Source organism: Aureobasidium melanogenum (assembly GCF_000721775.1).
Source record: "Aureobasidium melanogenum CBS 110374 unplaced genomic scaffold scaffold_11, whole genome shotgun sequence".
Taxonomy (NCBI): domain Eukaryota; kingdom Fungi; phylum Ascomycota; class Dothideomycetes; order Dothideales; family Saccotheciaceae; genus Aureobasidium; species Aureobasidium melanogenum.
In genome coordinates, this window is record NW_024470063.1 from 406,187 (window position 1) to 416,901 (window position 10,715).

The 10,715-nt window shown below is 48.7% G+C and overlaps 5 protein-coding genes across 5 annotated transcripts; 2 read left to right on the forward strand and 3 right to left on the reverse strand.

Moving 5' to 3' along the window:
- Positions 1 to 513: 513 nt before the first annotated feature.
- Positions 514 to 1,521, reverse strand: M437DRAFT_84830 (uncharacterized protein; the record flags this gene model as incomplete). The annotated part of the gene is made up of 1 exon (XM_041028174.1): positions 514 to 1,521. One exon carries the CDS (start codon positions 1,519 to 1,521, stop codon positions 514 to 516), a length of 1,008 nt encoding a protein of 335 aa, XP_040879517.1.
- A 594-nt stretch (positions 1,522 to 2,115) lies between these two features.
- M437DRAFT_75632 (mitochondrial carrier) lies at positions 2,116 to 2,994 on the forward strand (the record flags this gene model as incomplete). Its single annotated transcript, XM_041026459.1, has 1 exon — positions 2,116 to 2,994. One exon carries the CDS (start codon positions 2,116 to 2,118, stop codon positions 2,992 to 2,994), a length of 879 nt encoding a protein of 292 aa, XP_040879518.1.
- A 240-nt stretch (positions 2,995 to 3,234) lies between these two features.
- M437DRAFT_49587 (uncharacterized protein) lies at positions 3,235 to 4,561 on the reverse strand (the record flags this gene model as incomplete). The annotated part of the gene is made up of 3 exons (XM_041021855.1): positions 3,235 to 3,640; positions 3,694 to 4,373; positions 4,493 to 4,561. The coding sequence occupies 3 exons, from the start codon at positions 4,559 to 4,561 to the stop codon at positions 3,235 to 3,237; spliced, it is 1,155 nt and encodes a 384-aa protein (XP_040879519.1).
- A 1,450-nt stretch (positions 4,562 to 6,011) lies between these two features.
- M437DRAFT_84832 (RTA1 like protein) lies at positions 6,012 to 6,952 on the forward strand (the record flags this gene model as incomplete). The annotated part of the gene is made up of 3 exons (XM_041028175.1): positions 6,012 to 6,206; positions 6,262 to 6,880; positions 6,939 to 6,952. 3 exons carry the CDS (start codon positions 6,012 to 6,014, stop codon positions 6,950 to 6,952), a joined length of 828 nt encoding a protein of 275 aa, XP_040879520.1.
- Positions 6,953 to 7,326: 374 nt separating this feature from the next.
- On the reverse strand, positions 7,327 to 10,130 carry M437DRAFT_49270 (sterol glucosyltransferase; the record flags this gene model as incomplete). The annotated part of the gene is made up of 6 exons (XM_041021808.1): positions 7,327 to 8,122; positions 8,173 to 8,523; positions 8,580 to 8,943; positions 8,994 to 9,151; positions 9,211 to 9,919; positions 9,977 to 10,130. The coding sequence occupies 6 exons, from the start codon at positions 10,128 to 10,130 to the stop codon at positions 7,327 to 7,329; spliced, it is 2,532 nt and encodes an 843-aa protein (XP_040879521.1).
- Between the last annotated feature and the right edge of the window lie 585 nt (positions 10,131 to 10,715).

The window sequence follows — 10,715 nt, forward strand, 5'->3', positions numbered from 1 at the left end:
AAATACGCCAATGAATGCTAGGACCGAAGGAAAAGAAGATGAAGGACGAAGACGCATCTAGTGCATCGCATCAAAGTCATGTCGATGTTGACTCGGTGCGTGCAGGCTGATCCCTGCTTTGCCGACGCTCGGTCCTTTTCCAAGATGCCCTGTCGATCATCCTAATTAACCACCCAGATCTGCCCTGCAGTCGAACGTCCATGCAGGAAACTCCTGGTGCTTGCTCTTGCTCAAAGTCTCTCTCTATGTATCCTGCATCCTGTATATACAAACACCCTTCTAGAGGGACTAGAAAGTCAAGAATCAAGAACACAAATCATCAACTCATCTCAACGTCCCCAGACCACCATGAAACACTTCCGAACCATGATGCCCAAGAGCTCCACTTTTTAAAGCCCGTCCTAGCTCCTTCGACCCGACTCGTGCCCATTCTCCTGATGTAGCGTGACACTGGACAATCATATATGAAAATAATCTCGTTATTTCTCGTTTGTTGCGACATAGCTGACTGATCTATTTGTTGCGTGCCCAGTCTCTTCTCTGAATGTTGCGCAGTTCAGGCATATCGTATGCTTGTGCTGGAAGCTCTACATCCTTCGGCCCTGTAATGATACCGAATTCCTCCGTGTAGTGTGAGCTGCTACCATAAAACCCGACAATCTTCTCTCCCACTCCAGCCTCCAATACCTTGATGTCGTTGTTCCCAAACATACGTCCAGCTGCTCGATGTTTGTTGAGCGATCCTGTCTTGGTGCCATTTGACAAAGTCATAGTTATACCACCCAAGACCCTATTTCCCCATCCGAATCTATTCACCTCGACCTTGACGATGTCAACGCCCGAGGGCATGTGAAAGCTCTGAGAGTTTCCGCCGCCAAAATGGAATTTCGAGCCGCTGGGTGTATAGCGAAGCCCGCATGGTGTCGAATGTCCGTCTTCATAGTACACAACTGCTCCGTCAAGAATGGCGCCAAGTCGCAAATCGATTGTCTTTGCCCGACTCAGCTTTCCGTCTGCACCTTTCTCGTTGAGCATGACTGCCCACTTGTGGCCGTCGAGTTTTGCGTCTGCCTCATCGTTTTCATGTCCAGGTCGAAGGTCGATACCAATGGCCGATTCTTTGCCCAGGATGATTTTCGACTTGGGGATGCGAATGACATCCCGGATTGTCAACTTCCAGGCATCTGAACAGCGCTTGATGCGACCATTGTACCCCAGTACCTCCAAGCAAAGTGGTTTAGATTGGTCGAAATCTTCTGGAACGATGGTCACGGAACAAGTCTTTTGTCCACTCAACGAGCAGTCATAGCTCAGGGTCTCAGTAGTCTCGCCATTGATGATTTTGATCTGCGCAAGTCCGGATTTGCATTCGACGACTATGGTACCAGATCCAATATCGTCGGAAAAGTGTGGCGTGATCGAAGGAGCCTCAATTGACCTTGTGGGGATAGCGATTTGCTTTGATCTGCGTCTTCGTACTGCCTGGTGTATACCACGTTGTCTGATTGTTGAGATGCGCATATTGAGAGTTCTTGCACGATGAGAGACTGATCAGATATAAGGGTAGGGAATGCTTGAAAAAATCCAGGTGTGATTGAGATGTGGACGACAACAGACAGTGGTCGTCAACAAGCATTAAATACAGAATCCCACCATGGTGCACAAGAACAGTGCCTTACCTTGTTCAGACCCATGCTGCCTGGATGTAATATGGCTGAAGGCAGCATTGCCTTAGGTGCGACGATTCTCCAGGCATCAACAGCTGTGGCTGTCGCGAAACAGGCAGCGACGCGGAATCGCGAGTCAGGGTCAGCTTGCAGAGTTGAGCTGCTTCCAGACCGAGGTCCTCATGTCTATCGTAAATCCAGAGGCACAACACCTTGAGTCTTCAAAAAGAAAAGCATACGCGCATAATTTTCTTGTGATCAAGAGAAAAGAGGAAGTTGCATCTCCATTCTTGCAGTAACCAGCCATCTCGCTTGCAAAACTTCCGGGATTGGTTTACCTACACGTCATAATTACCTCGGTAGTCCGTAGTCGCCTATACCGGGGCCATCTTTCACCTGGCAGTTCAAATCGCGTGTCCTTTTGAGAATCATATCAATCCCATCAAAAATGGGCGACAAACATGAAAAACACACAAAACCGATAGTCTCTGTGATCTCCGGCGGTATTGCTGGGGGTGTGGAAGCTTCAGTAACATATCCCTTCGAATTCGCCAAAACCAGAGCTCAATTGCACGTTCGGAAAGCAGGAGTTCCATACCCGAGGAATCCATTTGCTGTGGTATTTCAGGTCTACAACCAAGAAGGATTACGTGCGTTATACAAAGGTTGCGGAGCTTTGGTGGTTGGTTCTGTTGGCAAAGATGCTGTCAGATTCTTGTCTTTCGACACAGTCAAGAATCTCTTCAAGGATCCCGAGACTGGTACTTTGTCGCCATTGAGAAACATGCTGGCTGGAATGGCTGCGGGTGTTGTTGCGAGTGCCACTGCAGTCACACCTACAGAACGAATCAAGACAGCTCTGATCGACGATGCCAGAGGAGCCAGACAATTCACTTCAACCACGCATGCCATCAAGACAATCTTAGCTGAAGACGGTTTCAAAGGCCTTTATCGAGGCTTCGCCGGAACAACACTAAAGCAAGCCTCAGCAACAAGTTTCCGCATGGGCACCTACAACATCCTCAAAGACTATGAGAAAAACCACCACATTGAGCAAAACACGGTTACAAACTTTGCCAATGGTGCTGTTGCTGGTACTACTACCACGTTAGCGACACAGCCTTTTGATGTCATCAAGACTAGGTCGCAGACTGCAAAGGCAACGACCACTTTGGAAGCTATTGCGGGTATCTGGAAGGATGATGGTATTCGTGCTTTCTGGAGAGGCACGGTCATGAGATTGGGTCGTACTGTGCTAGCTGGAGGAGTGCTGTTTACAACAGCCGAGGCCGTCGCGAAGATCATCAACCCAATCTTTGATCGATAGCGCGGATGGTGTATCAAGATCTCGATTGCCTCTGCGGCCGATTACTCGTGTCGTAGTTGGAGAAGATAGAGTATTCTGGCTTCGCGATGTTGTCGTGGCATCCATCACGTTCTAGTGTCAAAACACGAATCAAGCTCCTTCTTCCCACTTTATCTTCTCCCGTACCGTCAGGAGCAGCAAGCAGTGACTTAACAACAGCACTCTTCTCGAAGTGTCGGACGAGTCTCTAATGGCATCGCCTCACAGTCCCGAAATTGGTGTGTTTTGAGAAGACTGCTCACTCGCGACAGCAGACCACGACCGTTGGACCAACTCAGCCCACTCTCTCTTTGACTCCAGTAAAATCGGCAATATCGCATGCACAAGTCTTTTTCCAGCATCTGCCGCCCACCACCGATCCTGTAGCAGGTGGATAATAACACCGTAGTGTGCAAGTATAGCCAAAGCCATGGGATCTCTCGTCTCGATAAGGTTCACATAGTGGTCTCTGAATGTCACTGGCCATGTCATGATGCCGGTCATTATACCGCCTGAACAGTAAGCTCCCATGGCTTGTGATAGGTCTGATATGGCGCTGGAATGAGACCCGGCATGTACACTCTGCGCTGCCTCGACCCGCAGGAGCTCAAGTACGCTATCCACTATGCTTCAGAGTGTCAGCTCGCAGTCTTGTGCTATCCGACACAGGGTCAATCTTACCGACACATCTCTGGAAGCGGTACACCGGTACCATTTCCAGACTCTAAATTTCCTGGCGTATGTGGATTGAATAAAGTTCCAAAGCTAGAGAGACGTAACAGATCACTATAATCTTTATGTATCAAGCCAACACCAGCAAGAAATTGACGCAACTCAAGAACATCCATCAGAGCATCGGATAACTGTCGACTATGCTGCCAATGAGATTGCGCTAACGAAAACACCATAATCAGTATAGAGCACGCAAAGATCGCTTCATAGTTGCTGGAGTCCAAGGAACCCAGAACAAGCTGAAAGCCAGTAAGAGCTCTGTCTTCATAGTCCAGAGCAGCCCGATCCCATGTTGGATCTTCGAAAGAAAGGTGACGAGCAGATAGTGCCAGTAACGCATTCAAGAGATACTCATGCGAGAGAGCCAATTCTGGAACGACGACTTGCCATAGATAAGTCTCGTCGGAATGTTGTCTGAGCGATTTGAAGGCTTTGGTTGACCAGTTGTGCATTAGTCTGAGCTCCAACAGTCTTGTGTCTGTGGATCCGGGAGCAGGAGAGGGCGCATGTCCTAGTTGACCAGAAGGAGAGGCGTCCAAGCTTGTTGTGTTGTCGTCGCTAGGAGAAAGGAAGCTGCATGTGATCTCGCGTTTGATGCAATAACTGCAGCTAGGCGTAGCTTCATCGCACTATCAAGCAGAAGTCAGTAATGGAATCAGAAAAACCTTTGTTTTGATAAATGCAAAAGAAACACATTGGTGATGATAATATATGGTCACATGATGTGTGTTCGTCATGGGATGCTGACCTTGACGTGACGCTGTTTGCATTGGAGGCATCCTCGACGAGACTTGGTGTGCGACTTGCGCTGCGGCATCGATGGCCTGAAAACGTTTGTATTCAAGTATTGATGTGAGCGTATACAACACGAAGGGTTCATAGCTAGAGGAAATAGGTACCCCATTAGGGCTTGTCTCGGCCCCCGGAAGTTGCCTGAGCCAATCAAAATGTTGGAGACCCATGAGCCTTATGGCAGGCATTAAACAATAGTGCGAGCGAAAGGCAGATGGCTGGCACCTTGATGTTATGTTCTAGCGATAGGTAGCTATCGCTCAGTAAGCACAATGCTGCTCACATCAATCATGCTCAATTATGCCGGTAGCTCGTGCATAACGGGTGAACTATTACTTAATGCCTACCTGCCTATCTGCTCTGTATATTATTGAGTAGAGCGTAGATATATGCCGAAAAAAGAGAGAAGCACAGCAGAGAATAAAAAACACAGATGAAGAGTCGTCTGTCATCGTGTCACAAAGATCTCATTATCAAGCCATGTTGATCACTGAGCTTCGTGATGGCGTAGTTTGAGAGCGCTCGGAGCAATATTATCTGTGGGAAGCGAGAACACGGAGACCGTGTCGTCGTTGAAGTTGCTGATGAATCGCGGTCAGAAAGTCGTGAAAGGGTCGAGAGGCTGTTTCCTTCGACGGACAGCTGCCTAAGTAAGTGGATGCCTGACGTGGGACCTGGCGCTCAAATTCGCAGTTTCATGTGTATGTGTTGGTCATCTGTGGAAAAGCTGCCGATAATGCAAAGATGTGTTGGCAGTCGCTCTTGCCAAGTTTCATCACTTCTGCTTTCTTCCACATCTCCAAGTTCGTAGTCCTAGCGCGCGTCGTTTCTCTGTCGCGACAAACATACCTCATGTCGGACTCACCTCAGCCTTTGACATATCGGACCGATCAGATCACAGAGACTTCCTTGATGTCCATGACAGGCACTCGGACACGAAAGACGAACGGACAAACATAGGGTTGCCGACTCATCACTACTTGACACCAGCAACGCGATGATATGCAGTGCGAGGCTCACAAAAACAAATCTCAGCTTCGTGCCAAGACACGAGACGCAAAATACGTAGATACGCAATACGCATTACGCACCTACAACGTCTGTAGGCTTAGGCAACTCTGGCAGCTCTCTCGCAAACCTGCAAAACTGATTAGCAGCGTGCCAATCTCGTTACATGTTACTGCTTTGAGTACAAGACAGGGCATTGAAGGTGAAGTAGGTTCACGCGATACGCAGTTTTGCCCTAAGTTGAACGGACCAAACAAATTGCGTCTCTTGATAGCAGGCTGTGGAAGATACTTATAATGGCACACTCTTCGAGAGGCATGTAGCAGAGCTACCTGTCTTTTTCTTCGCCTTCTGTGAATCTATCGTTCTTGTCGCTTGATTCGAATTTTCCTCCAGTCTTTTTAGATACACTCGACCTCATCGTAAGCATACGACTCAACCTCAACGACTTAGACATCTTTACTGCAATGTCAGACTCTGGAACTCAATATGGCGACTTCAGGCTGTATCGGTATGATCCTAGCATGGCCGCTGCTGTAATTTTCATAATCGCGTTCATCGTGATTACTGCTTTGCACTTCTACCAAATGGTCCGAACAAAGACTTATTTTTTCGTCCCATTCGTCATTGGAGGGCTCTTCGAAGTCATTGGCTATATAGGAGTAAGTTGGCCTATGTCCTTGGCCATGTTTCAAGCAGCTTATTTATCCCTTCCAGCGTGCCATCTCGAGCGATGAAGCCCCGAACTTCAGCATTCCCGCCTACTCCATTCAAGCCATCTTGATCCTCGTCGCTCCTGCTCTGTTCGCCGCAAGCATATACATGGAACTCGGACGCATCATCCTGCTGACCGACGGCGAACAACATAGCATCATTCCCAGTAAATGGCTCACAAAAATCTTCGTCATTGGCGATGTCATCAGTTTCTGTCTACAGGCCGCAGGAGGAGGTATCATGGCTTCAGGCACACTTCAAGCACTCGAAAACGGCGAACACATCACCATTGGAGGTCTCGTTATCCAGATCATCTTTTTCGGCTTCTTCATCATTGTCAGCATTACTTTCAACGTTCGCATGGAGAGGGTACCCACCAGCCGCAGCATGATCCGCTCAAACCCCTGGAAGAAACACCTATACACTCTTTACGGCGGTAGCGCACTCATTTTGATCAGATCGGTCTTCCGTTTGATCGAGTACGCTCAGGGCAATGATGGCTATCTCATCTCACACGAGTGGTTTCTGTACATCTTCGATGCCTGCTTGATGTTTGCGACAATGGTGTTGTTTGCCTGGTACCACCCAAGCGAGATATGGGCTATGCTCAACAAGAACGGTGGTAAGATGGTTAATCATGGCTACAAGATCGAGGCAGCCATTCCTATGATTTGAAGAAGGAGTCGATATCTAGGCAACCCATCTCAGGAGCAGCCTATAGATCATGTATATTCAACATCGCTTACTCATGTGTCATCCTTGAGATATCAATTTGGTCTGCGAACCTCGACTCACTGGGTTGAACCCCATATGCAACAACAAGGCCAGCAGCTATGTCTCTTACAATATGGCTACAGTGTGATACAAAGGAATGAACAACAGACTTGTAGAACGAGGGTGAGTCTGTACAACAGCCGAACCCAGCGGGGTAAGGGTTCTGTTTCAGTGGACATTCGATCACCCTATCGGCGTCCCGGCTTTGAAGAAAGATCTGATTAGTGAAAGATCAATTGGACACAGCTTTTGCGAAGAGACGCAGATGATTATTTCCTGGATGAGCGTTATCTACTACTTCTTAGATCCCAATTCATTAAACTTCTCCATCAATGCAATCTTCTGGCTCCCGGTCCACTGCTGTTGTTCTGCCAACCACCGACCTTCGGCAGCACGCTGCACTTCAATCAGCTTCCGTGACTTGTTATATACCGCAGAGCGAATGGTTTTTGTTATTCCAGCCGTTGGATAAGCCCATGCACCGACCGCAGCGGCTCCCGGTTTGGTCACAAGGCCAGCTAATCCCTTGCCCAATCCGGTCACTATGCCTACAGCGCCTGACTTCTTATATTCTTTGTAAGGTTGTACACCAAGACCCGCAATACCATCATACAGACCATAGGCGAACGTTTTACCACCCACAGCAAAGCCACTTGCAGCTCCTGTAACTCTGCCGTGGTCACGTATCTCGTCGCCGTAAAGTTTTGGTAGAATGCGGAATCCTTCCGCAAGAGCTAGGGGGATGTCGACAGCTGCCCCCTTTATGGCTTTGGGCGCCAACCAGCCGAGACTCTTCGCACCAGCCAGTGCTGCTTTACCTCCCGCAGATGGCTGTTTGCCGCGTGATTTTGTTGATGTGACGGTATGAATACTCGAACTTGACTCCGCTAGCTGCTGAGATTCTTCGAGCCGCTCAGTGGCGTCTATCCGGTCTTGTCGTCGTCGTTCTTTACTGTATGCTTTGATGGGTTCTGTAACCATGCCAGTGAGGCATCTACCGATGTCCACCGTAGTCCCCACAGAAGCGGATATCCCACCACTTAAGGGCTCCCACCGGATGGGGTCAATTATGAGGGGCTTCGTTCTGTACCTATGACAAAGTCAGCAAATATCCAATCATCTGAACATCGATAAGCCCACGTCTTGAGGTCTTTCTGCAGACTATTGCGTTGTGATATCGCGATCTCTGCAGCAAGCTTAGATATCTTGACTTCTCTGCGACCTGATTTGATAGTCCAGACGGCTGGTTGGTCTGGAATAAGATCACATTGCATCGTCTCGAGAGGGAGATGCCTGTGGAAAGAGTTTACGGCGGCTTGAACACCCTGCTCGCGGTCCATGCGCTCTGCAATGACTTCAGCTGCTAAGGCTGTCTCTTTCCTCATCAGAAAACGGATGGCTTCAGCTAGCGAGTCAATAGTCATATGGCGTGGTGGTAAAGGATCCGGACCAGCACCAGAATTAGCAATCATATGGCCCCAGAAAGGTTGACTAAATCACATCAAGTGTCAGTCTTTGTCACAAAAGAAATAAAGTGTTTGACTTACTCTCCGAAGAATGGGCAGACCAGTGTCGGGCGAGAATTTTTTAGGGAACAGGCGGTAGTGCCTGCTCCACCGTGGTGTACGACAGCTGCCACACGCGGGAACAACCATTCGTGTGGGCAGTCACCAATATAGAAGATATTTTCGCTCGCGTCACCATCGAGATTAGACCATCCTTTAGAAATGATTGCTCTTACACCGGCAGCCTTTACAGCACCGAGAATTGTAGACAACATCTTGGCAGGATCATCAAGAACTATGCTGCCGAAGCCGAAATACACAGGTGGAGGTCCTGCGGCTAAGAAGTCCACGAGACCAGGTTCCGGAGTGCAGGCAGGATCATCTCGGAAGAAGAACCCACATATGTCTATAAGCAAGGTCAAGTACGATTAAATAGAGTGATCTCACTGTACTTACCAACATACTCTGGCCAGTCTTCAGGTTTGGGCACTAAGCCTGGTGAGAAGCAGTAGGTGAAGGGGACTTTAAGCATTTGTGCCAATGCTGGGCCGTCCAGAAAGTTGATAGGCTCAAGCTCGATGCTCTCTCGCCAATCATTAATCACGTCGCCCAATCTGGTTCAAGGTCAGCCATGTGACGCCTTGTGAAGAGGTACAGGTCGAGAAAGACATACCCTTGCCAGGTCATCAGCTCGACCACATGATAGGACATGTAGTTTGCCGCTGCATGACTTTCGTCGACGTTGGTCAAATTTGCCAAAGGATGTGGGAAGGAACGCGTGCTTGTCCATGGCATCGTGAACATGAGGTGGACAGGAATGCCCAGAGCTTGTGCGCAATGTATATAGGCAAAGCTTGGAGGGTTCGCAATAATGGCATCCGCTACAAAAGGTTGACCACTGAACTGATCAGGCAGGACACACGAGTCCCAACAGCCTGAAAGCATCTCGGCGACCATTTGACGTTTGCGACCAATCTCGCCGGACATGATTGTTTTCATTGAAGGCATGAGGCTGGGATTCTTGACCATGTAGGCCATCAAGGATGCCGGGTCTCCTCCTATGGGATAAAATTCGAGTCCAGCCTGTCGGACGAAGGCAGCAAACATGTCGTGAGTAGCAATTCGTACTCTATGACCGTATCGCTGAAGCTCGGTGCCCAGAGCAATGAAAGGCTGTACGTCTCCCCGAGAACCAACGACCTGGATTACGATATTGAGCTTGATGTTCCATTTCAGGCTTGATGCTGTGCTAGGATCGAAGGGCCTCTTGGATTCGTAGGCAGGAGGCGCTGGTTGTGAGTCTTCGTCTGGCGCAGAAGGAAAGCATTTTGAGAAAGCTCGAATGACACTCGAATTAAAATCGATGTCGACACGTCCATCATCTGGATATCGACAATCAGCACTATTGTTTCATGAACATGTAGACGTTTTATGGTTACCTCTAATGTGGTAAGGACCTTCTGCACCAAGTTCTACAGTTTCGGGATCGTGACTAGCATGATAGATCTGGTCGTAGCGAGGGGGAGGCAGTGAACCTGCTTCAAAGTCCTCACTTAGAGTGCTGTCAGAGTCGATAGATCCATGTCCTTTCATCTTAATCTTGGCCCGGCCTCGATGAAGTCAAAAAGAGTGAATTGGGTGCGATGAAGAGGGTGCTTGTCGAGATAATCAGTATGTTTACAGTATCTCGAAGAATCCAATGTCTTGTTGAGAATTGAGGTTATCGCGTATTTTCTAACCGAAGCAGGCGGAGAACTAATGCGGAGTACAGCCCCGATTGACTCAGTGGATGTGTCGATACACCTTGTTAAAGAGAGAACTGGGAAGGTGCGGCCGCGAATTGTTTGCACGAGAGAAGCAATCAGGAAGGTGGATTGAGAATTTGGCGTTGATACAAGATCTAAGGAGTTCAAGCGTGTTTTAAGTCGTTCTTGCAGTTTACTCAGCCTCGAAGAGTAGGCTGCTACATTACTCGAATAGAAGCAGCACGATGTTGTACATTGCGGTTACCCACAAGCTATCAGCACGGCCCCCAGGAAGCCTTGGAGCGGTTGCCTGGTGTATCGTCGTATCGCGCGTCCGCATCTCATTGGTTGTGTTTGGCATGCCGCATATTGTATGCGGCCAAGTTAATATCTGGTGAATCCTTCGACGCGAGCTGTCTGGTCGGGGCTCAGG